The following is a 27,399-nucleotide window of genomic DNA, read 5'->3' as shown; positions in this document are numbered from 1 at the left end:
TGCACAAAGAAGACAGTTCCTTCGCCCAGTATTATGATCATTAGATCTCATGCAGCTGCTTTTGCCCAATTGTACTGTCTGGGAAATAAATCTGTTATCCACTTACATTGTAAGTGCTTTGAAGGTACAATCCACATACTGAGTGCTCCCCTCATACTTTCATGTTTTTACATTTGATTTGAACAAAACAAATTCTCTCTTTCTTGTGTATCATATTGTATTTGTCTCTCTGCTGTGACTTTTATGGCTCAGTAGAGCCGAATAAAGTATTTTGAATGATTGAGTGCAATAGTGACAGATTGATAGCGTTGGTACCACCTGTTTAGAAAAATCGTAACATTTTTCTGTGTCTGAAAAAGTCCTGAGTTCGGTGTAAAATAAACTTTATTTTAGCATTGTTGGTAAAAAAAACAAATCTTATTCTGAGGGAACAAATCTGCTGAAGAATGTCTTAAGGATCCTTAAGAAGCAAATTACATTTAACTGCGTCTCTGCTCGGGTAAGCCCATATGTAAATCTCCACAGCTTCTATCTGCCATCATTTTAGCAGTTGAGCTAACACCATGAATTGCTTGTGGACTTTCACCGCAATGAATCACTGATGGAGGCAGACATTGTGTGTGTGCTCAAGCAGCTGCTGGTGTGAACACAGTAGGGTGGCTTGTCAGCATCCCCACTTTGTTCCTGCAGCCCATGTTGCTCCCTCTCTGCTTCCACACCTGTTTTGCCTCCTATTTTCCTGCCTCCTCTTTTGCCATTTCTGCTGTGTTGGCCAGAGCCGAGCCCTGAGCCAGAGAGATTGGTTTGATTGTTGACTCTCAGGTCTTAGCCGATTTGAAGGGTGTACTGCTATCCTGGCAGTATCTGGTGCTTAGCTCAACCACACGTAGGTGTGTTGCTAGTGCGAAGCCATTTGGACGTGTGCAGTATTTTCAGAAAAGTCATGAGCTCGGTGGTCAAAGGTCGTTAGAAGACTTGTGACCAGAGGGAGCAGTATGTACCATTATGTACAAAACAGAGTGAGTGGAAAAGGCAAACCATTTGATTTTCCTCACACTAGACTCCTCTCCAGTAGCTAGAGCGGAGAGCAGGGTAGGTCTGCGGATTGTGTGATGAGTTTTTTGAACACCTGACCTTGTGTTGTTCAGTGGAATGTGTTACTGTTTGTTTTGTTTTGCTGCTCTCTACAGCCATTTACATCCCAATTTGCCCCAGCAGTTTTACAGTCACATCTTTATAGTAAATAGGTCTTTTCCTTTTTAGGTCGAGCATTCAAGACTTCTTGTATATACTTTAGTATATACCTATATGTGTATGCACTTTGTGGACTCTAGAGATCAGCCCTAGGAATTGTCTGCTTCAGCGTAGGGACTTTTTCTCTGTTCAACTGCCTCTATTTAACTGTCTTGATAGAAAAGTGCCAGTAGAAGTCAGTAAAATACCAGAATTGCTTTCTGCTTAGGGACTTTCTTTTTAGATTTTTCTGGCAACTGCCTCTATTTAACTTTGATAGAAAACGATCAGCAGAGGTCAGTAAAATACCAGTATCACTTTAGCATTCTCTAGATTCCAGTCCATAGAAATTGTCTTCCACGAGCACCCATAGACAATTAAAAAAAAATCACATCTTGTATTTTCAGTGATATGACCACCAAAGGCCCTGTTTTTATGTTAAAAACAGAGATTTGAACTATACCATTTCCCTCTGAAAGGCAATATTTCTCTCAATGTGTTCCCTTACCTGGTGTGTCATGCAGTTTGGTGCTTACTTTCCCTCCATGTTAAAGAACAGTAGATGTTTCAGCACCCATGCTAATGTGCTGCAAAGCTAAATAAATATAAGGTCCCAAAGGCGAGACCGATTGCATTGCAAATGCTTGTTCTTCTTGCTAACAATTCCTGACAATGTTTCAGTCCTGTTGTCTTCATTTGTACATTCCTATGCTGTGATACTTGATAAGCGATATGTTTTATCAGCACTTCTCCATAACTATGATACAAGGGAACCATAGTTAATTTCTGTTACTCTTCACTGTCAAATATTTCAATCCCTTGGTGCTGCTGAAGCTACTTTTGTACAATTGTAGTGGCTTTGAAAGTGACTAGTAATACGTCAAACTACCAGTCCTATAACAATAATAAAGAGTTTGTTAAGCGCCTGGTTACACTGGCTAGTGTGTCCCTGTGCTGCGGCCAGAGGGAGCTGCAGAGAAATGTCGAAAAAGGTCCGGCAAAAGCTCAAGGGCTCTATGTCTGTAAAAGCCATGTCTCCAGTGTTTTGGGCCTAAAGATTTTCTCTGATTGTTCCATCCGAAGGATTGTTCCACTGCTTGGCGGCCAGGTAGCGGAAAGAACGGCCTTCCCTTCTCATTCTTTTTATTACTGGGACTTGCACCAGCCCTGAGCCCTGGGAACGCAGGGCCCTGGTAGGAGTGTAGGGGGACAGTAGGTTGTGCAAGTACTTTGGGCCTTTCCTCAACAGGATCCGTTGACTAATACATAGGGCCTTGAATACATTTATTTCTCTTATTGGGGGCCGGTGCAGAGTAGTTCAGGCATTTTTGGATAAGGCTCTCCTAGGAAGCATCAGGACCAGGGGGGTGGCTGGGTTTTCGGATGTATTGTAATCTTTGCACGCTCTTTTTAATGGCACCTATGTAAAGTGCATTTCCATAGTCCAAACGAGAGGTGACAAATGGGTGGACTAGGGTTTTCCTGGCAGCTACCGGGAGCACATCTAAGATCTTTCGAAGGGCCTTCATTATGCCAAAGCACTTTCCCGCCACCGTCCTAGTGTGCTGATTGAAGGAGAGGGTTGAATCTAGCCACATCCCCAGGTTTTTAACCTCATCCTTGGGGGTGGGTGTGGTGCCCAAAGTTTGCGGCCACCAAATAGGTGACCATATCGCAGGAGCGTTTCCCACAATAAGGACCTCTGTCTTGCCGCCATTCAGCTTTAAACAGTTGTTAGCCATCCAGACTGAGAGTTCTTGAAGGCAGGCAGAGAAGTTAGTGGCAGCTTCTTCCTGGGATTGGGTCAAGGATACGACAAGATGCTTTTCTCTTCCTCTGGGTATCCTGACCTTAGACGCCACCAAAGCTTTCGACCGAGTCAACTGGCCCTATTTGACTGCTGTCATGAGAAAGTTTAGGTTTGGGGAAAGGTTCTCTCGAGTCATCAGCCTCCTGTATAGGGACCCAAAAGCCAGGCTCACGATTAACAGCGCCTGTACTGAGCCTTTTGAAATTAAGAGGGGCACTAGGCAGGGCTGCCCGCTCTCCCCACTCCTTTTTAATATGTACATAGAACCTTTTGTGCAAGTTCTCAGAGAAGAGTCTAACATTCTACCATTTGAATTTGGAGAGTGGGGGAAGCGGGTAGGACTCTATGCTGATGACATCCTTGTCTATACAACTAACCCAGTAGAAGCATTCCCCATTGTTGTAAATAGGGCAAAGGAATTCGGGCGGATCTCCGGATATGAAATTAACGAGGGAAAGACGGAGATCATGACTTGGAATTTAGATAATTTAAACCTTACAGTGACTCCTTCCATGTGATACTTGGGTATAAAGATCACTCAGGATATTAGCAAACTAGCTCAGACTAACTTAGACCGGGTTTCTCGAGAATGTAGGGCACTATTAAAATCTTGGTCTTTTCTCCCTTTGACGCTTCCTGGGAGGATAAGTCTGGTAAAAATGTCCATCCTCCCCAAATATACGTTTATATTTAATTCTATCCCCTTAACCTTTGACAAAAAACAGCTTCAAAAATGCCAACAGGAAATCAACTCCTTTATCTGGAGATATAAAGCAACCAGACTGGCAGGGAAAAAACTAAGGAGGCGGAGCGAAAAGGGAGGGTTGGCACTGCCAGACCTCCAGTACTACGCCTGGGCTTTTCAACTGACCCATTCAAGGATGTTATTAAAAGTTCCATCAGACTCTTCAAACGGGAAAATGTTTAAAGCCATGCTAGTTGGGGCTAATTTGCCACTAGATGGATTTTTGTTTACGTTTGGTGACCAGAGATTCTTTAAAAAAGTAAGACTAAAGACTCTACAATCTCTGGTAAAGGACTGGGTGCAAATAAAAACAACTCTAGGACTGGCCTATTTTTCAAACTTTGCCCCGATCTGGGACTCCCCGGGGCTTCCCCCATGCCTGAATGATAGCCTAGCAGTCCCGCTCAAGGAAGCCGAGATTTGTAGATGGGGTGACCTATTAGCAGGAGGAATGCTGGTGGAGTGGGAAAACTTATATGAAAAGGTTGGCCCCGGTTTAACAAGATTTAAGTATATGCAACTTGTTAGCTGGGTCCGGGAGCTATCCAGGAAAAAGGTTCCAATAGGGAAGAACTGCCTCTTAGAAAAAGAATTGGTAGACAAACAAGGGGGAAGAAAGGAGGTAGCACTATGGTATTGGACAATATTAGAGGAGGTAGATGGGGATTTCTCTCTTCCTGAGGAGTTGTGGGGCCAGGACATGAGTGTACAGGGTGACCTTTGGACCAGATCCTTCTCCCTTCTTTATAAAACGGTAAAACCAGCGTGGCTGAGGCGAAAGTATCTGTACACAGTACATCGCGCCTATTTCTCGCCACTAAGGCTTTCCAAATTCCTGCCAGGAAAGTGTTGTAACAAATGCCTTCTCCCCGCAGCCTCTGATATACACATGTTCATGGATTGTCCGCATCTAACTGATTTCTGGGACGAAGTTAAGATTACCTTGGATTCAATCCTTAAAACATCAATCGTCATCACCCTGCCATTAATAATCTTTGGGCTGGAAGATACGGTATCTGGACCAGCAAAAATGTTTCTATTCTATGCAATCCTGCTTGCAAGAAGACAGATCTGTAAATACTGGGTTGACTCCAAGGCTCCATCCCATGCTGGCTGGTTAATGTCACTATACGATACATCAAAAGCGGACATGGCCAGAACCTGCAGTAAACGTAATCTTACATTTTGGAATTTGTTGGTGCAATGGAGATAACAATGATCATTTAAACAGCCCGGGTTTTTTTTTTTTTCCCGGGTCCGATGATTATGCCTATATACTCCATGGACATGGTGGTGGCAGGGCGCAAATAGTTCGACAACCAACCTGGTCCAGCCGGCAAATACGTGCCTAAGATGGAGCAAATAAAAATCCCTTGTAAACATCTTCCGCCAGTCTGGTATATTTGTCCTAAACTTGGTAAGGAGAAGGTTCCACCCTGGTTCCTAATGGACACATACGGTGGTCGGTGCTTATATTTCTCTTTTTGGAGCAAGGGATGGCAAATGAGGACAAAAAAAAAAGATGCGTGTCATCTGCATATGACACGACACTGATGCCGTATTTATCAATGATGTTAGACAGAGGGGCCATGTACAGATTAAAAAGCGTAGGGCTGAGTATCGATCCCTGGGGTACTCCCTGTCCTAATCTGATATTCTTGGAGTAGTACTGCCCTTGGGATACTTGAAAGGTCCTGTCCTGTAGGAAGGAGCTTAGCCATTTCAGAGCCAGGTTGGTCAGTCCACTCTCCTTAAGGCGCTGAATGAGTATGGGATGGGCCACGGTGTCCAAAGCAGCGCTGAGGTCCAACAGATTCAGTGCCCCGTCTGTCCAGCATCAACCAACCGGCAGATGGTTTCAGTGGACAGAATCAGTGCCAACTCTGTGGAGTATAAGGCCCGGAAACCCGATTGCGTGAAGTGGAGTAGGCGGGCCTGATTCATGTGATCGGTTACCTGAGCATTGACCACCTTCTCCGCGATCTTGGCGAAGAAAGGTAGGAGAGATATTGGTCGAAGATTCTCCAGTTGGCCAGCGCTAATCCCGGGTTTCTTTTTAATGGGGATAACCACTGCCTCCTTCCACCTTTAGGGGACTACTCCCGCCTCAAAAGAGAGTTTGATGAGGTGTCTAATGTAAGGGACCAGAATGTGCATACTCTCCCTCATATTTCTCGGTTTAATAGGATCTCTCGGGGAGCCTGACTTGATGTTCAAAGCTATGGATTTTAAGTCATCTAGGGAGGGAAGGCTGAAACTGGAGAGACAGGAAGCTTCTTCCAGGTTACATACTCCCTTCCAATCATCTTTCCCGTTACGGGCCTCCTCCGGGAAAGTAGAGTAAATCTTCTCTACTTTAGCCGAGAAGTAGTCTGCTATCAAGTTGCAAGATTCAACAGAGACTTTACTAGGGGCAGAGGTTCTGTCCAGGGATGAAAGCTCTTTAAAAATCACAAATAGCTCTCTAGAGGAATTGTCGGCAAGTTCAATCTTCCTATTGTAGTGTGCGCTCGTGTCTTCCTTATGAGGGTGATCCATCTTAAGATTGGTTTTATATGTGGCCCTCCTTCCCTCCACCTACGTTCCAGACGTTTACAGGAGGATTTCATCGCCTTCAGTTCCTCATTGAACCAAGGCGCGGATCTGGATTGTCTCCTAGGAGCAATAGTGGCCCATGGCGCCACCTTGTCAAGTGCCTCACAAATGTGTTGATCTAGAGCACTGCAGTCCGCTTCGACCTCACTCCCTCCAGGTTTCCCCCCTGCTGAAGAGCAAGATTGAACTTGGTAGCCGAGAACTTGGACCACTTCCTCTGGGGTCTGCCAGTGTCTGATTTTGGCATACCTTGGGCTTTGGGTATAAGAATCCTGAAGGGGATGATATAGTGATCCGTCCACGGGACTGGGATAGGAGTGTTAACCCGGAGCTCTCCCCAGTTGGCAAAGATAGGGTCAAGTAAGTGCCCAAGCTGATGAGTTGGGAGAGTGGATTGTAATACTAATTGTAGTGCGTCCAGCTCCTGGCCGAGCTCTTGCACCGGGGCATTATCCCTGTCGTCAAAGTGTAGGTTGAGATCACCCAACACCAGCACCTTGGCATATTGTAGTGCTAGTTGAATGACGTGCTTCCTGAGACTGATGGCAAACTGTGAAGCCGGGCCCGGTGGCCGGTATACCAAGAGGCCTTTAATGACATGGATGTTGTCCACTGTAATAGTGAAGAGCCCTGCCTCACTGGCCTCTACTGACACCCTCTCCAGGGAGCATTCCACCGCTAGTTTATGAATCATAGCTATCCCAACCCCTCTGCTTCCAGGGCGATCCAGTCTTAGGATCCCATAATTTGGGAGGAGGGCTTGGAGGATGTCTGGAGCAGAGTCCTTGTTCAGCCATGTTTCAGTTAATAGAATGATGTCTGGTTGGGTATCCATAAGAAAGTAGTGGAGCTCGTGTTTATGCTTGCTTAGGGACCTACAGTTAACCAGTATCATGTGGAAATTATATACCTTTCCAACTGTCCCCTGGTTGGTTGTTAACACATAGGGGTAGTGACTGCATTTTTGCTCCCTGCAACCTAACTGCATACTATGCGCACATAGGCTAGATATGGAGGGGCGTATCATGTGGAGTTCCTCCGAAGTGTAGGTGTGAGTGCTCAGAAAATGGGCAGGGGTTCTGGCCCCGGGCCCAGGCCGGTCGCGGACGGGCGCAGATGGGCTTGCCCCTGGTGCGCCTTCGGCGCTCCGGCAGCGCGCCCGCTGCGCAACCTTCCTGGCATGTGCCCTAAGTAGCCCCTCCCGCCTGCACACTAGACCGCTGACTGGGTCTGGAGCTGGGCGAACGGAAGTCCTACTCCTTCCTCCCTGCCCCCCCGGTCAATCGGCACAGGATACGCCATGACAGACCGGGGCGGGAGGAGTTGTGAAAGCAAGTGAGTGATTTTCAGTTTTAAAATCAAGGCAGAGTGCAAATTTTAAAACTAACATCCTGCGCTAACAAATGCCCCAAATCGAGTACCGCACTTCTAAGCAGCTTCTGAGAGACTCTGCCACTGTCTGTCTAACTGCAGCGCGCTCTCCTAGGCAAGCGTTCTAAGTAGCCACTCCCGCCTGCACACTAGACCGCTGACTGGGTCTGGAGCTGGGCGACCGGAAGTCCTACTCCTTCCTCCTATTCTGTGGATAACAGGTCACATGTCAGATTAGCTGACAGTGACACCAAGATGGGTCTGCATGGTGTAGTGGAGAATTGGATAAAGGAAAGAAAATTTGCATTAGCAATTTAAAATGTGCCAAACCCAACTTTCAATCTTGCCATCCAAGGGGGAAATTTCTTCAGGAACTTTGCTCTAATTAAGATCTTAATTCGGCCCACAGCTCTTTTGAGTCTAATGTTCAAATGTTTAAACTGTCTGTGCCAGGAGCTCTCTGACTGTATTTGGCTATATGCTCATAAAAGCTGAGGCATGGAACACTTTTGAAACCTTCAGAATCAAGCCACCACAATCTGTTATTGATTGAGAAGATCTAAGTTTGAGATGCAATTATTACCAACCTCTCATATGGTATGCGATTGGGAAATCTCAGCCTGCGCCTAGGTAAAAGGTGGTCCGGATTGGCAGAGGACTGCTAGAGACCCAAATGCCAGTTATCAAAGGAATGCACGAAAAAACGAGGTAGCGAAAGAACCGCTTCAAATTACAGTCTAATGGTATGATGAAGAATGCACAAAGATTTTTTTTTCTCCTAATGTAAGGTGCGTTTAACAGGAATTCATAAGCAGTTTTGATAAAAGCAAATCTAAGGAAAGGCTCAAAACCTGTTGCAAGTTAAAAAGGTGAAATTTTGGAAAAGTAGTTGAGATATTTTAGAAATGGCAGCCAAGGAAAATAACCTCCATAGGTTATGGGCACATGTCTTACCGAAATTTCCGACTGTGTTAAATCAAATATTAAAGCAACAACAGAGAATGCTTGGAATGCGTACACTAAAGAGATATTTAGCAACAAATCCATATCCTCCTCCTGTATCTATCAAACCACAGAACTTTTCACCCAACAGATGGATACTGGAAGAGTTGGGGCCAAAGAAAGGAGGGTCTGGGAAAAGTTTCGGTTCACGGATTCCAGCATGAAGGGAGAGTTCGGAAAAGCTCCTGAACTAACACAAATCCTCCAATCTCCCAAGGTATTTCACTGGCCAGAAGCACTGTGGATCCCAGTTTTGACTCCTTTTTTATTCACATTACAGCACTTAACTAGCTGTTGAAAAAACTTTTCAACTGTCCCAATATACAGAAAGGGCCCAACACCCGATCCCAAATCGTATAGGTCAATCAGCTTCATCGAGATTGACTGCAAGATCTATATTAGTGTAATCCTGGAGAAACTGAGGATATGGATGGAGAAACATCTTTCTGTAGACATTGGAGAACAAACTTACAGCCAGATTTTGATGAGTAACTAACAAAGACAACTATTCACAGCAGAAATGTTCAATATCCTGCCATTGGCTATAAAATTGATAGCGTGGCATCTGGCATCAATAGGAAACACACCACTGTAATCTAAATCAACTAGAAAGTATACATTACTTGAGCCATACAGTACTTGATTCTACTCTATTTATTTGAAAGGGGTCAGCGAACAGAGACCCTTCCCATGGGTGAGGAGAATGAGAGAAAGAGACATAACAACTGCTGTCTCTTCAGTGTGGCCAAGATCCATCTGTGACTTGCATTGTGGGTATCTTTCTGGAAGTGATTTTGAAAGTACACTCAAGGTTCTACAATGCCAATTGAAGTAGCCTTTAAGAAAATGACATGTACCCCAATCTAAGAGATACAGAACTATAATCTGTGAAAAGCATGTAAGCTTGTGAGATCCTAAATAAGACCACCTCTTAATTGGGGAAGTGAAGAATACATACATGCAGATGAACAGTAAAAGAACTTCTGGGGCAATGCAATTATGCTTCCCTGAATTGCATAATCCTATAAAAGTGGGTTTCTCTACAATTTGGCATCAGTTGCTCTTCATCCCACATTAATCTTTTTGTCCTGCAACACTATACTTTCTATTTATTTAAATTATATCTAATATTTGAACACTATTCTTTTGTTTTTGTTGCTTTTAATACGCTTCTATGTTTATAACGTTTTATAGTCCTACCTATTTTAAGGTATAGTACTTGTGTTGAAAGACATTTAATACAAAATCTAATGAAATCTCTTTGAGGACAGGCACCTCATGACTGCCATACTTTAGACTCATAAAAATCTATTCAGGCCAGAAATAGCAACAGCCTGCCCAGTTTACATCTGTAAGGTATCAGGGGATTTCTCACTACAGCAACAGCTTAGTTTGAGTTCTATTTTCACTCATCCAGTGGGCCAAACCGGGAGTTTGAAAGGAAATATCTGTGTATTTTCTTTCTTGGTTGTCCCTGAATTATCGATAGAAGATCACTAGAAAATGTCCATACGCTCGACTCCCATTTTCCTACAGTAAGATGTAGTTCCTGCTCTGGAAGTGTGACTCTAGAAATCTTCAACATGGCTCCGGGGTTCCCCCCGAGGATTGAGTTTGGTCTGCTTTCCACTTATACCTGCTGCCACCCGGTTCAGTCCGGTTCAAATAGAGCACATGCAGCAGAGTTATACACTTCCATATAAAAGGATAAGCATCTTATGTAATTTAGTTACATTCATTACACTGCTATTGGGTTTAATTCTTTTGAAGTTTAATCTGAGGCAGATAGCTAGCCAGGTCAAAATATGTATTAAAGGGACTCTATAGGGCAAGGAATGCTCCAGAGACAAAATTGTATTTTCCCTAGCAATTTCAACATCTTTGCACCATTTCCTGAAGCAGCACTGAAATGATGGAAAACATTCTGTGGAACAGCAACTGACGGCAAAAGCATTCTTCCTGGGGCAACCAGTATTCGTTTTTATTGTGTTTTTATTGCTGAAGGAGCATACATGTTTTCTTAAAAAGTATAACAGTATCATAGGTTTTTAAATGCAACTTCTTTGTGACTGCAATGCCTGCCTATTTTTATTTCTTGGAAATAGTGATGTTATTAAATTGTATTGTTGGCTATTCTTAGGCATTTCTGTTGATTTCATCAAGGTCAAATACTGTGAAGTTACTCCTTGTGATGGCCTTGGTGTCAAAAATTAATTGATGGCACTTTACTTGTCATCATTGGGCCAAAGAGCATGTTTTACCACTTCCATTGCCCAAAAGATTTTAATGAAATGGCGGTCGTGCTCTAAGTGGCTACTGTTCGCCACTAGAAAACACAGTTGCTGCATTACTTTATATCCCCTGTCTCCCAAACAACACAAATAAGAAGCCTGGGTTGAAAATATAATTAGAGGTTAGAGGCTGCTGGTGGGACCGGTGCCTCTGAGTAAGTGGCCCTTCTCATACTTTGTAACCGAACAGAGATCATGAAATGCTCCTAGAAAGAAAATAATGAAATAGAAGTTTACAATATTGAACAGGTAACATTACCACACAAGCCAGTACATTGTTGCTGGCTAAAGTCTCCCACATAGATGGAGAGAGCAGGGCAGGGCTGGAACCCCAAAGCAGTCCTTGGTGGGGGGGAGAGGTGTGGGAGAGGGGGTGCAAGTGTGAAGACCTACTGGTAATAGGCTTTTCTGATGTAGGGACCAAAATTAAGGATTCGGTAATTTACCGAATCGGTAATTTAAGGAATCGGTAAATTACCGAACTCCTAATGTAGGGAGCACTTAAATGAGTGCTTATCCCATTTTAGGATTCGTTATTTACCACCAACTACAAGTTGGTGGTAAATAACGAAAAAACAACAAAAAGCAATTTTATGCAAATTGCTTCAGTGCCATGTTGCAGACATACATGCCCTTAGGACATGTATGTCTGCAACATGTGCACCCATACACAATTGAGGGGTGCAACAGGGTGTCAAAGTGACACCCCGCCACCCTTCAATGTTTTTCCCATTCATTCCTATGGGCCTGGCCAGGCCCATAGGAATGAATGACAATTAAATACCGAATCTGAACGATTCGGTAATTTGTACCGATTAATTTGCTACATAGCATTTACCGATTCGAAAATACCGAATCGGTAAAATTCGGTATTTTCGAATCGGTAAATAATATTTACCTACATCTGGCCCTAAATGTGGTATTTATCTAATGTATCGAATGTGCATTCTCTCTGGAAATATTCTGCATCTTCTAGTTTGAGGAGACAGTCGAGCATCCCCTGTAGAACAATGTCCCGAATAGTGGGACAAAGGGGGAGCCAATAATGCTCTACATAAAATTCATCTGTGGCATGCCTCGATTAACACATTTGGGTAGCAGACTTGTTTTTTTAAAAAAAAGAAACCACTGACCGCTAATTTTCAGATGTTGATGAGGGCATTCTCTGGGATTTGAAAAAAAACTGTGATACGATTCCCAAATTAGAATGTCTGTAATTTTTTGACATTCCTAGGTTTCTACGTTGTTTTATTTTACTCCTCTTATAATTTTAGGAAACCGCAAATTTTTTGCCCTTTTACTATTGTGCCATACGAGGGCTACAGGAAAGTACTTCAACTGCACGTGGTTATGTTTCACTAACACGTCAACGCTGCTTTTTAGGGTTGATGTTTTATAGGAAAACACAAAAGTTTACAGGTTAATTCATATTAGTAAGTGCTAATCTGAGCAAGTGTCCAATTTTTAACAGTCGACTAAATTACTATAGGTAAGTATCAGGTATATTGTGATGTTGTGATTTCCTTTTCTTGTGTGCATTTGTTTCGCCGACAGCAACATTTCTATAAGTGTCCCTGTCACTCATTCTGTTGACACTGACTACGTCTAGAATGCAAGGGCGGTTTAATCAGCTGCATGGGAATATTTTGATCTAAGCTGTCAGCAGCCTGTTTTATCACATGAAATCCCTTCAGTGCATTCACAAGGAATGTGTTTGTTTTTCTTTTTATAGGTAATATCGGAAGCAAGCACTGTGGAAAATCAACACGTCATTCGCACGCCTTTTGAAGGGGTGGATGATTTCTTCATTCCTCCCACTAATCTCATCATTAATCACATGAGGTACGCACTTCCGGGCACCTGCTCTTCCTGACACGCGTGGGAGGTGTCTTGAAATGATATGTTAGTCAGGTGTAAGGATTATTTGGACATAGTAACCAGGGCACAAGTCCTATAAAAAGAAGTGGGGGGACTGACCAAGTAAGACAATATGCAAATGACCTCATGACGTCACGATGTAGCACCATAAAAGAGATAAAGTAGTGCTTTTAAATTATTTGTGTAAATGCTGGGACAGACTAACCCATCTGACAGTCTTGCAGTGTCTGCATTTATATACAGGGACAGAACAAAGGCAAAAGCATGCCTCTCCTAAGTACCTGTGAAGAGAAGGCAAGCTGTGTGCCTTTGTTTCCCTCTGTGGCATTTACATTTAAATGTAAAGTTCATGCGGCCTCCAGTCAGGATATTCAAACAAAAGGAGGCCTGATGGCCCCTTACCTTTGGCACAGCTGGAGGTGATTAAAAAAGCCCCCTCCCTGCACGTTGCTGCTGGGAATGGAAAGCAGATAACGTGCAGGTGCTGTTGAACGTTTCCCGGTGTCTGAAAATTACACCAAGTTCAGCATATTTCTATGGGGCCCAACTTTTTGGCAGGGTGGACGGCGTCCACCCTGTGAAAAGAGTGGGGGGCGCCATGTACCTGCGTGTATCCCCGACTCGAGCACTAATTGTAACTAACATATATATGCCTCTCTCATCCCTCGTGCGCTTCTAACGATCGTGTGACAGTCATGCGCACTTGACACCGGTAACAAGTACGATCCATGGAAAGGACAGGCCCACAGGTGTGCACGTGAGGGCTTAGGGGCCGGGCATTAGTAAGACACTGGTGGGCGGGTCTGCTCTAAATAGAGATCCTGCGGGGATCTCTTGTGCTGGTGAAACAACTTCAGAGCACTGAAGGTTTCTGAGCCGGTCAATGCTTGTAACACCTGCTCGGCAAACTTTTTTGTTAAGAGAAAAAACCTCTCAAAGTTGGAGTTTACTATCTCAGAACAAAAAAAATGGCCTTGTGTACAGGGAAGTTTCTTCCGACGCCTGGAGGTCATTCTTCATTTTTTCAGCCCATGTAGCCTCGCCTCGCAATGTAGCCATGCTTCGCATGGTTGACAAGTGCAAGTTAAAGAGGTGACATTTCAAGGTATACAGATTTGGATTTAAGAATAGTAAATCAGTGCTTACCAGTATATACATTCCATGGTACTTTAGTTGACAATATTTTTGTTACTTTATTTTTGTAACACAATATTTCTATACTTTATTTTCTGAAACACAACCAGGTCTTGTTGCTGTGCTGCTCTTGAGTTTCTTCATGTTATTTTACACAAGTTTCACAACGTTCCTGTTGATGTTTAGGCTCCAGGGGACAGAATAGTCACAAAGTTCATAATTTCAAATAGAATGCAACAGGGTAGCTCCCATTGTGTGATGGCCATGGAGATTTTGCAGCTCTCTCTTGCCTGTCTTTCTATACTCAGGGTGTGGCCTTGTATACAGGGCTGCTATTTGGCAGTATGGAATGTGCCTGTTAGAACTGGGGGTCTCTAGTTGGCATAGGTAGGTACCACTGTCCAAATAGGGACCCTTGCTTCTAGTCAGGGTAAGGAGGATGCCCTCTTTAGATAACCCCTGCTCACCCCCTTGGTAGCTTGGCACGAGCAGTCAGGCTTATCAAAGGCAATGTGTAAAGTATTTGTACCAACACACACAGTAACACAGTGAAAACACCACAAACTGACTCCACAACAGTTTAGAAAAATAAAGTATTTTAATCTAAACTACACAAGACCAAAACGACAAAAATCCAACATACACAGTTCAAGAATATGGTTTCAAATGAGTTCTTAAGGTTGGGTTAAAATAATCCACAGTTGTGTCACGTTTTAGCCAACAGTACCTTTAAATGCGACAAAAGTTCACAAGTGAAAGCTGCAGTGTTGAAGACCAAGCGATGCGTCACTCCTGAGACCCTGGGGAGGCGATGCGACAGCCCCGCTGGACGCAGCGGGCGTGTTGCGATGACTCCGGTCTGTATGGGGAGGGGTGCGATACCTTGCGTGGATTCCGGTGCGCAGGTTTCGGTCGAAGCGGCCCGCAAATGGTATGATGTGACGATCTTCGGGACGGCGCCGATCTCAGGTGCGACGGCGAGATCTCCTCCTCTCGCGGCTCCTCGAAGCAATGGCTCTGCGACGACTCTCGCAGCGACGTGATGCGGTCCGCAAGCAGGCGGTGCGACGATCCCACCCAGTGACGACAGGCTCCGCAACGATGTTCGCAGCGATGGCACTTTTCTCGCACCGGAGCCATGCATTCCGCAAGCGAAGGATGCGTCAGTTCTTGCAGCGGCAACAGGCGCTGCGACAATCTCGATCTTCGCGGCGGCGGGAATTTCCTCGCACTGACGGGGATGCGCTCCGCAAGCGAGCGATGGTGAAACTTTGTAGAAAGTCTTTAGTATCTTGATTTCCAGCTTCCCAAGCACAGGTACAACTTCCAGAGGCACCTCAACAGGCCCAAACACTCTGGAAAGGACAGAACTCTCTCAGTAGCGTTCAGAGAAGCTGGGGGTGAAGTCCTTTTCTCAGACCCATGGATTCCTTCAAGCAAGGGGACACAGCACAAAGCAAAGTCCTTCCCCTCTCCTTAGCAGCAAAGCAACTGCAGGTCAGTCCACAAGCACACAGCAGGACAGTCTTCCTTCTTCAGTCTTCCAGCTTTCTCCTTGGCAGAGGTTCCTTCTTGATTCCAGGATGATCTAATTTTCTGTAGTCTGGGGTCCTGTACTTATACCCCTAAAAGTCTTTGTTCCCTTTGTGCAGGAGGACTCTGAGCGCGATCTGCACCAGTTCTGGGTGTTCCTTGAGCACTTTGTTTTACTGGCCTCTCCTTTCCTTTCAGAGAGAGGGGCGGGGTCGTCAGCCGCCCAGCAGGGGGTGGAGCCAGCAATGTGGAAGGCAGGCAAAGCACTATTCAGGCCCTGTTGCTACCCCCTCCCACCACTCTAGATGCAGATGAAGCTGTTAAGCCCAGGGGTGTCCCATTCAGCCTCTGAGAGCCACCCAGCCCTTGCCACTCACAAACCATACAGTCAATTCACAAACAGGCCAAGGCACACAGAAGGGTCAGACAAGAGAGCAGCCACTTTCGAAAAGTGCTGTTCTCAAACACCGGATTTAAAAAACACTTTTCCTAAAAGATGTGTTCAGGGATACCATAATTTTATGTCCTATCTTGCTCCTATGGGAAGATATGCAGGCAACCACTGTAGCCAGCATTACCCATGATAGCCTATGGGCAAGATAGCCTTACAATAGTGAAAAACAAAAATGGATGTAATTCACTACCAGAGCATGTCACCTGCACTGGTACATGCTCTACCTTTCACATATACTGCACCCTGCCCAAGGGGGTACCTTGGGCCTTCCATAGGGGTGACCAATGTGTACAGAAAGGGAAGGGTTTGGCCTGGTCAGTGGGGACACTGACCAGGTGGACATGGCAGTTCACAGACTGCACACAGACACTGCGGTGGCAGGCCTGAGACACCATTTTAGGGCTACTCATGTGGGTGGCACAATCAGTGCTGCAGGCCTACTAGTAGCATTTGGATCACCAGCCCTGGCACACTCAGTGCACTTTACTAGGGAATTCTTGGTGAGACAAATATGCCAATCATGGATAACCAATTACAATCACAATTTACACAGGGGGCACTTGCACTTTGACACTGATCAGCAGCGGCAAAGTGCCCAAAGCATCTAAACCAGCAAAATCGAAATCCGGCACAGCGTAAAAAATACAGGAGGTAGAGGCAAAAAGACAGGGGAAACCACGCCAAAGATGCCGGGTCTAACAGTGCCTGTATGACATCCATGTTTACCTGGCAGGTTTTGATATTTATCTCACCCTAATTTCCTTCAATTTACAGTTCTATGTTCAACCTGGCTAATCAAGGCCTGATATGTCACCGACTCCTGTCTGTGATTTCTTGTTGAAAGTAAGGCAGAAGAGCATCAGATGCCCCATAGGTGGAGTTAGAGGGAGAGACAGAGTAGTGTGCTGTAGGTACAGAGCATGAGAGAGAAGGACTGATAAGGAGCTTCTGAGCTACTCTGGCCATCTAAGATGATATGCAGTGGAATATCAGTTTGTCTGAGATACCTTTCCACTAACACAGCTGGATTATGCCCCCAAATAGGCAATTCCATTTTAGACACTCACTTTAATTTCTAGCAGGGCATTAGTGAGCCTATGTTTGATAATAGCTGGGTACGCAAACCCTCCCAAATTAGCCTTGTCTGAAGTAAACTAATATAGCCTTATAGCCCGCCGTAGAGGGCTATACCGGCTATTAAAGGCCCTCTCCAGCGTTAAAGGCCCCGAGCCGAAGGCGAGGGCCTTTAACAAGGGAGAGGGACTTTAATAGCCGGTATAGCCCAACTACGAAGGGCTATAAGGCTATTAGAACATTCTGCCACTACAGGGCAGAATGTTCTAACAACAAAAAACAAAGCCTTATGGGAGCGTGAGGGGATTGGAATCCCCTCAGGTTCCCTGAATCCTTTGTTCACAGCCAGAGCAGTGAACAAAGAAACATTGGAATGTTGGAGCTCCAGGCTTATACCAGCCATTATAAGCCCGGAGCACTCCATTGTTTTCAATGGAGCTCCCAACATTCCAATGTTCTAATTGCCATTAAAACAGTACAAATCTTTTCAGAGCAAAAGACAGAAAGCATTTATTTTATATTAGAACATTAGAATGTTGGAAGCTCCATTGAAAACAATGGAGTGCTCCGGGCTTATAATGGCTGGTATAAGCCCGGAGCTCCAACATTCCAATGCTTCTTTGTTCACAGCTCTGGCTGTGTTCACAGCTCTGGCTGTGAACAAAGGCTTCAGGGAGCCTGAGGGGATTTCAATCCCCTCACGATACCTAAAGCCTTCATTTAATTTGTTAGAGCATTCTGCCCTCTTGTGGCAAAATGTTCTAATAGCCTTATAGCCCTTCGTAGCTGGGCTATAGTCCTGCTGCCTTGTTAAAGTCCCTCGCCTTTGGCTCGGGCCTTTAACACTGCAGCAGGCCTTTAATAACCGGTATAGCCCACTACGGCGGGCTGTAATGCTATAGTAGAATCAATCAATCTGGTAATGTATGAAGGAGATCTTATAACCTATTTACTTGTCTCCTTTAATTCATGGAACTAATGGAGGGGCTGCAAATATCCATATTCCCTTAGATGAGCCACATTTTCATATATGATGCTCAGCATGTTAGAAATAAGTACCTGCCCAACAAATTCTAAAAGAGGCCTATAATTTTAAACAATGTCATAAAGAAATCTGGTAAGCAATCTGTGGAGCAAATGTATGATAATGTCAAGTAACTGCTCAAGCTTGAATAGTTGGATGATGTAAGAAGTAAAAACATAGGGGCATATTATCAAGCACGGAGTTAAAATTATTGCTGCTTTAGCGGCAGAAAGCTGCCGCTGAAGCGGCGATAATGGGCTTGATAATATGCCCTTGAGCATTCCAATCGAAGCCCATGTTGACACCAGAACATGGGCTTCTGTTGGAATTCTTAAGGGCATATTATCAAGCCCATTACTGCCGTTTTAGCGGCAGTTTTCTGCCGCTAAAGCGGCGATAATTTTAACTCTGTTTCTTGATAATATGCCCCATAGACTCTTCATGTTTCTAGTAGCATCTGAAGACTGTGTAGGGTCAAAAGCAGTTTGTCAACAAACATTTGAAGGTGACAAGACATGAAGAAGTTGGGCGTATAGACCTTGAATCGTAAAGTGCAGATAGTCTTTCCCTTTGTGAGTTTGTTTAGAACAATATCATCAATATTTTTCATCAAAATTAAATGTTTCCATTGCTTTTAACCGTATTTATTTGGCCTTACCTACTCCAGATGTGAAGGTTGTAGCATATTCCTATTAGAAGATAGGCCAATATAATTTCGTCCAATGCCAACGTTATACATACAGACCTCCACAACCTGTACATGAGATTTTTTTTTTACCAATTATCCTTTTTAAGTAAAAGTGTGTAATTTAAATCTTTCACTCTGCATTCTATATTTGAAGTTGGCATAGATGCTCAAAACCTTTGGATCAGAGGTGAATAAATGGTGTTCTTACAGAGTAAGTGATAGGTGTGGAATGCTAACTTATCAGTCATGTAGAAGTTGTCCTAGTGCAGTTATCCCTAATGGATTGGAAACATTGCTGATATGTTAAAGGTAGATGTTAATTCTAAGATGGGTAAGGTTTTCACTCTGTGGAAAAACACCAAGACAGTGGAAAGTATCCATCTAGAAATGCCTTCACGCACATTAGACGGAATGCTTATTTAAGTAAGTTCATAAGGATGCAGTGGCAGGCCGTTTGGCTGGTTAGGATGACATTGCAGGACAAAAGAGCAAACATTTCCAAATCCTGACTTCGAATTTCAAATGAAAGTTCAGGGCATGCCATGCGTTGCCCTCTCATAGCTAGAAGTGCTTCAGTGCTCTCCTTAGAATACAATTGGAAACTACTTTACAGAAACGTGTTGGAAAGGTCAAGTACACTTGTTCACAAGCAGTACCAAGGGAGAGTTCTGGCTTCTTTTTTCGGGGAAAGTTGCCATAAGTGTTCCAAGCCTCACCTAGATGCCCTTTTCTTCTAATGCTGAAATGTCAAAAAATGCCAACCTATTTGTTAGGGGCGCTTTCCCGTTCACATATGACACCAGCAATTTTCATTATTAAGAGGATTTGCTCCTCTTTCTCTTTCAGGCTAATGTCTCCCAAAGGATTTCACTGAAGCAACGTTTCTATTAAATGTGCATATTTCAGAGGTACACAGGGAGCACGAGAGGACAATCGAATGCCCCATACAGTGAAGAAATGGTCAGTTGTGATGGCGCATTTGTGTCCATAAGGGCACAATTCACCCAATCATTTGCTGGATACATGTTATCGATAAGAAAGTGCAGTGGAGTTGCTGAATGCAGCCCTTGAGAGCATGGCTGATACATGCACATAAAATGTCCCTATCTGTGAAACGGGTTCTGTTACAGCATTTTGATGTCAACTTAATAAATTAAATAAAAAGTGCATTGCATTTTCTTCTAGAGGAATTTTTCCAACATTCCCAGATCCTGAAAGATAACCCTGTGTCCTGTTTTGTTTTCCAGGTTTGGTTTCCTCTTCAACAAGTCTGAATCTGCAGTTCACAAAATCGACCTGGACACTGTGACTCCGATCAAAACCATTTCTTTCAAAAACTACAGCTGCATCCCCCTGAATATGGCGTATACGCACATGGGGGGGTATTTCATTGTCCAGTGCAGGAGTAGCAGATCTACGTCAGCACTGCATCAGATCATTATTGACAGTGTGACAGACAATGTGATTGGTCCCAACAGTGACGTCTCGGGAACCCCTTACGTTTCTCCTGACGGTCGTTACTTGGTCAGCGCCGACGAGGGAAGTGGCCGCATCAGCGTCCAGACGATAACGGTCCGGGGGGAAATCGAGTTGGTCTATACCTTGGACACACATTTGCATGTCTCTGACCTGACATTCCAAGCATCATTCACTGAAGGCAATCAGTATTACATCTATGCTACATCACATTTGCAAACAGATGTGCTCCATGTAGAGTTGTCTACGGGAAGGGTGGACATCATGAAGAACCTAAAAGAGTCCACAGCATTGAAAGACTGGCCATGGAGCAGGCAAAACCGAGTAATAAAGAACAGTGGGCTATTTGGACAGTACCTTATCACCCCAGCCAAGGATTCCCTTTTCATTATCAATGGCAGGCAAAACACATTGCACTGTGAGGCTTCCGGATTCAAGAGGGGCAACACAATTGTTTGGGTTGGGGACGTATGAGATGACATCAGAAAGAGCCTTGGCAAATGTGTACTGGGCGGACCTTTATACTTTATCAAATGCGCAGTGACATTGTATATTTTTACACTGGAAAACAGACGACCGCGTAAGCGTCAAGGTGCAACACTGGTCTACTACTGGCAACATTTCTAGGAAAAGGTTTGCCCTTCACATTAGGAGGGCTGTCATTCTTGTACTTGTGTGTTGCTTTGATTTGAAAATTTGTCTCTGGGTTTGAAATGTCATGAACATCAATTTTATGTCCACTGTGGTGCAGACCACATTCCAAAATGTTTGGTGAAGGGCTGTTGACAATTGTACGCAGATGCATATTGCAATGGATGAGGCCTCCCTGCAAAATGTGGATAGGGGACTCTGACACTGCCATTTCTCACATATATTCATAGGCTATGGTCTGAAAGAGGGCCCCTGAAATGTGGGGGCCCTGATCGCCGCAGCAGCTTCACGGGCCTGCGTTTCTCCCCTGACAGCAAAATCAAACCCCAGTGAACTACTACATCAATTATGTACTTTGTTTTGTCATAGACTAACTGATTTGCACCTGAAGTATGTTGTTCCACTGCAGCCCATTCGAACAAATTGCCCTAAGTGGTAGCAGATCATTGCTTCCCTTATTACCCTCCCAAGCAACAGGAATTGTTGGCCTCCATGCGATAGCACTGTGTAAGCACTGTCACTCTCATGTTGCCGACTAGTGCAACCCAGCAAACATGCAATAAATCTCACTCACCCAGCAGCTTTTGTTCACAATAAGACATACGTACTCAATTATTGCAAATGCGGGATCAGGGAAGGTACTCTTGGGTTAACTGCCTCACCAGTCAATTCTGTCTGTTTCTCATGCTTATGTGTGAACTTATGGAAAAGCGATTACAGCCACATTACATGTGCATTTTGGCCTATGGTATTGGTGGGACTATCCTGTCCTCCAAACTCTAAATAAGGTCCTGAAATTTGAATTGGTATGTAAGAATGGTGGTCAACATTTAACCAATGAACAATGGAATCAGAAGCTTAGGATTGTGTCACACACTCATGTCATTAAGTAGTGCATTAGCAACTGCACCATAAGCATGATGGTTTTACCTGTCAAAGAAGGACAATTTCTTTAAATCCTTTAACCCCTTCCGGGCTGATGACGAGCTCAGCTCGTCATGAGCATAACCTGCCGTACGCTCATGACGAGCTGAGCTCGTCATGTAACACGGTAATTTTCAAATTGCCGCGTACAGTGGGAAAATGCACCGCATCGATGCGGTTAAAGTGTTTTTTCTAATCACATTGAATTGCCAAAGGCATCATTTAAACTCTAAATCTCTTTCAACGCTCATAATGATGATAACAGTTACTTAAGTTGTCCCTTCCATTTTAGGGATCTCCGTTTCTTTATTATGTCAGAACGAAATCTCTAATATGTTGTGAAAAAATTGAGCAAAATACTTTGTAACTGTATTTTAAAATGAGTGGGTGGAAGGAGCAAACTGAGAGGGTTTACAAATGTTAATCCCACAGTTTCATGTAGCAATTTTACTTCCATGGTTCAAGAGCTCCACTGGTGTTACCAGAGTGCTCTGGGGAACTTACCCTCAGCAGCAAATCCCAGCATGTTACCTCACCACACAGTCAAACACCCGATGGCTAATCCAACTCACCTCAATTTATACAGCCATAGTTTATAACTGTGCAGAGAATTGATGTACTAGTGTAGATGGAGGCAATAACTTTTACTGTGGGAAATCCAATTTAAATTGATATCACAGGTGATGCGTCGTCCTCCTCTCCTTCCTCTGTAAATTGGTGCAGGCCAGTTTTTGTGCCATAACAGCTGCTGTTTTGTAATGTGTGTCTTGTGAACATTGTGTGGGTTATATACACCATTTACACTCAGTATCTCCATCACTGTTCAATTACAATACAGTCCAACTTACTCAATGCTCTATTTGAAGACAGTAGCTTATTGTCATAGAACTTCTGGATTTTGGCATTCCTTCAGTTATTTGAATCAATAAAGTATAAATGTAGGCCGGTTTGGATATTGCCCATATGCATTTTAAAATGGGTAAAACATGGTACTACTTAAAAATACTTCTTTGGGAAGCAGTATCTAGAACCCAATTCCTCATTTGATGTGTCGCTTCTAGTGCCCTCACAGCTATACCCTAGTTACCTAAAACAAAACGCAAAGAGTCTGTAAGTTGCTAAATGAGTAGATAAAGCAGTTGAGCAGCTCAACAAAACATGAGCTGATTAATGAGAAATGTACAACAGCTTGAAATGTGCCAAAAACATTTATTGCAGCAGTAGGCCCATGTAACAGTCTACCCACAAAAATACATAGTTATCCAATTAAAAAATATATATATATAAATATTTTTTTAATTGGATATATATATATATATATATACAACAGCTTGAAATGTGACAAAACCATTTATATATATATATATATATATATGCACACACATATATATATATATATATACACCCACACCCACAGTGGTGCCATTAGTACTGCCATTGTTCACCATAGTAGATTTAATTTAGCCTTTTCTGAGTATTTTGACAGCATTGCATCATGGTTGTGCAAGAGGTGGATTCTGCTTAGTGCTGCATACACTTAATGGCTAATTCCATCCTTAAATGTCAGAAGAACCATCACTTCTCATTGGTTTATATTTCACTTTCCTTTGCAACTTAATTTTCTTTTCTTCAATAATGCCAAGATAGCCACGGGTCCACCAATTTTGAACATCATCAAAAACATTTCCTAGCAAATGGCACGAGTAGATAAGCTCCCATTTCTATCTCGAAGATACAAATGCTTTATGATGGGTTTATTGTAATGGTATATATGTGGTAGAGGGGTCTCTTAATGCCATCGGCTTCACACTAAGGTAGCAACAATATAGAATTGTAGATGATTTAGCATTTAATGAGGTAGGTCCATGTGTTTTGGGGATGTGGCTCCTTGAAGGTGCTCCCCTTGAAATGCCTTTACTGCTGCCCCCATTAGCAGGCGTGTTAAATATTCATATATCCACTTAGTAGGAGTCAAGAGGGAAATAGGACTAGGTCGCCCTCCACTCAGTCAATCAATAATCACAGAAAGACCTGGTCCTAAAGGCAAATAATCATTATGGAACTGTGAACATCTATGGATTGTCGAACGATCATTCCAATCATACCTCTAATTATAGAGATTATTACCATGTTCCAGTCTATTGCCAAAAATAAAAAGATAGCCAGTCTCTGTGCCGAGAAGACGCCGAACGAATCCCCTCCACTGAAAATAATAGAAGGGAGGAAAGACCATACTTACCGATCGGGAGTGGGTCCATGATTTTAGATAGCCGTATTGGTGCCTTCCAGCATTTAAAGCACAGTATCGCTGGCAGTGGCACCCCAAATTTCGTTTGCCCTGAAGAAATGAAGGTTTTTGTATCTTGTTGCACAGTAGTCTTTGTGTTATATGTTGAACGTTGTTAGTCCTTGTCACATATAAGTTTTTGCGTACACTGCACCATTCACTGTCTCCTTTTTCCTTTGGGTTTCGGACACGTTTACGTTAAGCTATTTGACACCGATGATGAGAACAGGGCCATCCTGGTGAGTACCAACCAGGGGTCCCATTGGTGGTGCGCCCGTGAGGTGTCATCTAGCTATTCACACTTTTTTTCAAATGTTGTCCTTCTAGTGGATGTTTGTACTGTGTTGTGTGGTTACTTGTTTATCAGAGACTGGCTATCTTTTTATTTTTGGCAATAGACTGGAACATGGTAATAATCTCTATAATTAGAGGTATGATTGGAATGATCGTTCGACAATCCATAGATGTTCACAGTTCCATAATGATTATTTGCCTTTAGGACCAGGTCTTTCTGTGATTATTGTGTGTTAAATATTCACCCAAAATAACAAAAATGTTCCAGGATATTTGCCTTCTAGCTACTAAATCTTTTGTATTAGTATCTTAAGGGGAATGAGCTGTCTCATTGTAGGCTCCACAGCAACAGACATTTCTGCTATTGCAGTTATCAGAATGTCAATCTATTGCTGCCTCATTTTAAAAACAATTGAATGTCTTCACCTTCATTTTCTATTTTTTTTCTGGGTGTTGGGTAATTGAACAATATCCATGGTTGCTTCCCTCCATTACATGTGCTGAAAATCCTGCTCACTCTCTCACTTTGGGGTAAATGACACAGGTCATAGACAAAAGTAGCTGCTCATGAACCATAGGGTTTCTCGTACAACATATAATTTCAAATTCCTGTTGAATCACAGACATTCTTAGGTTTATATATAGGAAGCAATGCAAATGTTACATTTCTATGCATACATTTATCCCTAAAGGGGAAGATTATTTGCTAATGAAAAATCTTTTGGTTTCAGACTTAATTTAAGGTGCAAATGTACCTTATTATTTTACTCTTTTTCCTTCAAGGGGAAATATTTTTTTCTTCGGATAAAACTCATTTCGTATACCCCTATGAAATTAAAAACATTTAAGCCAGCCTTTGCTAACACTACACATAGGTGTAAAAACAAATGGGAACGTTTGTAGTTTGTAGGAGAAAACCGAGAGATGCTCCTGAGGTTTATGATGTCAAGAAGTTGACATACAATGATGTTTCAGACATGCTACCTTAAAAGGGGAGCGACTGGAGAAAGATTTCTATGTAATGTACTGGTATCATGTGCAATGTCACGCAAGCCTCCTAAGAAGGCTGTGGATTCAATGCCCATGAACAGTGCTTGTGGGCAATGATGGCACTGATTGTTGTCCCAAAAGTTGCCCCTAAAGAGGATTGGTGCCCGTGTCTTAGCATGCTCAGTAGTTCTGCTGGAACAGGTTGCAGAAACTGAGCTGGAGCTTTATGCATTACACAGATCATAATATGGAGGAGGAAAGCAGAAGGTGATTGTGGGGCCACAGAGCACAGTGAACAAATCGATCAGAAAGGACTCTGAGATATGCACAAGCATATCCAGGTAGCAATCTCAATGGCACCAAATGTTCCAGACACAATTTTAAAGGACAAAATATAGAAACGGAAGTAAGTATTGATTTTCTTTATGTAACTCAACATATATTCTCCTTGGCGATTTATATATACTTAAGGTGCATAAATGTGGAGTTAAGGATAGTACATCTATACTCCCCAATATGCACTTAACTTATGATATTTTGTCCGCAATATTAGTGTATCTAAACATTCCTAGCCTCGATATTCTGTAGCGCAATCCGAGTGATTTTTATTCATGCTCACACACCGCTCTTTTATACGTACACTCTCACATGTGCACAGGATTAGTACTGTAGGCCATTTATGGAATTACACAACCTGTTGTGCACATGTGACCTCTGACAGCTTCTACATCAGACTGAAGGGTGCATGGAACCTTGGTGATGTGGAGTCTTCTGGTAGCCATGGCTACAGAACCCAGTCTAGCGCAAAATGAGGTCTATGCTGAGAAGACAGGTAGAGACAACAGTCTTTGGGGTTTGGCTCCCAGAAATGGAGCAAGAAGGGACAAGAGGATATCAGGAAGAAGAGAATAAAACACATTTGAAAGTTGAAATGAAAAAAAATTTCTGATATAGAAGGATGCTGCAAAAAAGCGTCACTTGAGACGAGGGGACATGTTAACCAGAAGAGATTTGAGTCAGGGCAGTAAAGATGGTCCCAGACGTATACTCCCGCATGACGACTGTTCCATGATAAACTCACACCTTAAGATTTGAATACCCCAGAGCTGCTTTGAAACACGACACTCTATTTCCAAACCCACTAAACCTTTTTGTTCAGTATTCTGGAGTCGCATGACCTTTTCAGAGGCGTCGGTAGAGAAGGCTTGATGTTTCTTTAGACATTGCCCGGGTTAATGATCAATTAGTACTTGACTGCAACTGGGAGTCATTTGCAGCCAATTAAAAATACCCTAAAAGAACAGCTGTCAATGGTGGGAAATGGCAACAAAACATTTTCTGCATCCAATTTGCATATGTTGTAGCATTTATATTTCATGGGATATCAGAAAAGTACGGTTTGCCTGTGCGGTTTGAAATTTATCACACAAGGAAATGGATCAGGAAAGACTAATTAACAAGAGCACCATTAATTATTGAAATTTAAATAGCTGATGCTTTACCCTTCTGAGAATCCACTATCGCTCTGTGGTTTGATGCAAATTCACCATGCCTGAAGAAGCACATGTAAAGTGTCTACTGAATAGGGAAATAATGTTCAGAAGCTTCCCCACAGAGCTGGATGTAAACATTGACAAAGTCTGGTGAGACATTTTTTCAGTTCCTTTTGGCAATCTTGCAGTAAGTAGCAGAAAATGCATGCACCTTGGCTGCCAAATAACTCTACAAAGGTCAAGTGATTATCAATAGAACCTCATGAGATTGGGGGCAAAGTTCAGTTAAAAAGATAGAAACTCTGTTGTCAATGGATTCTAGACCTGGTTCTTTTACCAATTCTAATCCAAAATGGCCTCTTCAGTGCTGTCAGACAGCTCCCACATTGGCTCCTTCTTCTTGTGCTTCGTCTCTGCCAGTTTGCCTATTTCTTTAAGGCACCACAACAATG

The 27,399-nt window shown here is 43.2% G+C and overlaps 1 protein-coding gene across 1 annotated transcript in view; it reads left to right on the top strand.

The window, feature by feature from the left end:
• FSTL4 (follistatin like 4) overlaps positions 1 to 21,808 on the top strand; it is a 1,347,217-nt gene extending 1,325,409 nt beyond the window's left edge. The window contains exons 13-14 of the mRNA XM_078653328.1: positions 12,780 to 12,889; positions 20,080 to 21,808. Coding sequence (XP_078509454.1) covers positions 12,780 to 12,889; positions 20,080 to 20,782 — 813 coding nt within the window. The 3' untranslated portion in view covers positions 20,783 to 21,808. The remainder of the gene's footprint in view (positions 1 to 12,779; positions 12,890 to 20,079) is intronic.
• Positions 21,809 to 27,399: the final 5,591 nt, after the last annotated feature.

The sequence above is a fragment of the Lissotriton helveticus genome, chromosome 7 (genome assembly GCF_964261635.1).
Source record: "Lissotriton helveticus chromosome 7, aLisHel1.1, whole genome shotgun sequence".
In the NCBI taxonomy this organism is placed as follows: domain Eukaryota; kingdom Metazoa; phylum Chordata; class Amphibia; order Caudata; family Salamandridae; genus Lissotriton; species Lissotriton helveticus.
The sequence above is the reverse complement of the archived record's forward strand: the minus strand, read 5'-3'. Positions and strand labels throughout refer to the sequence as shown.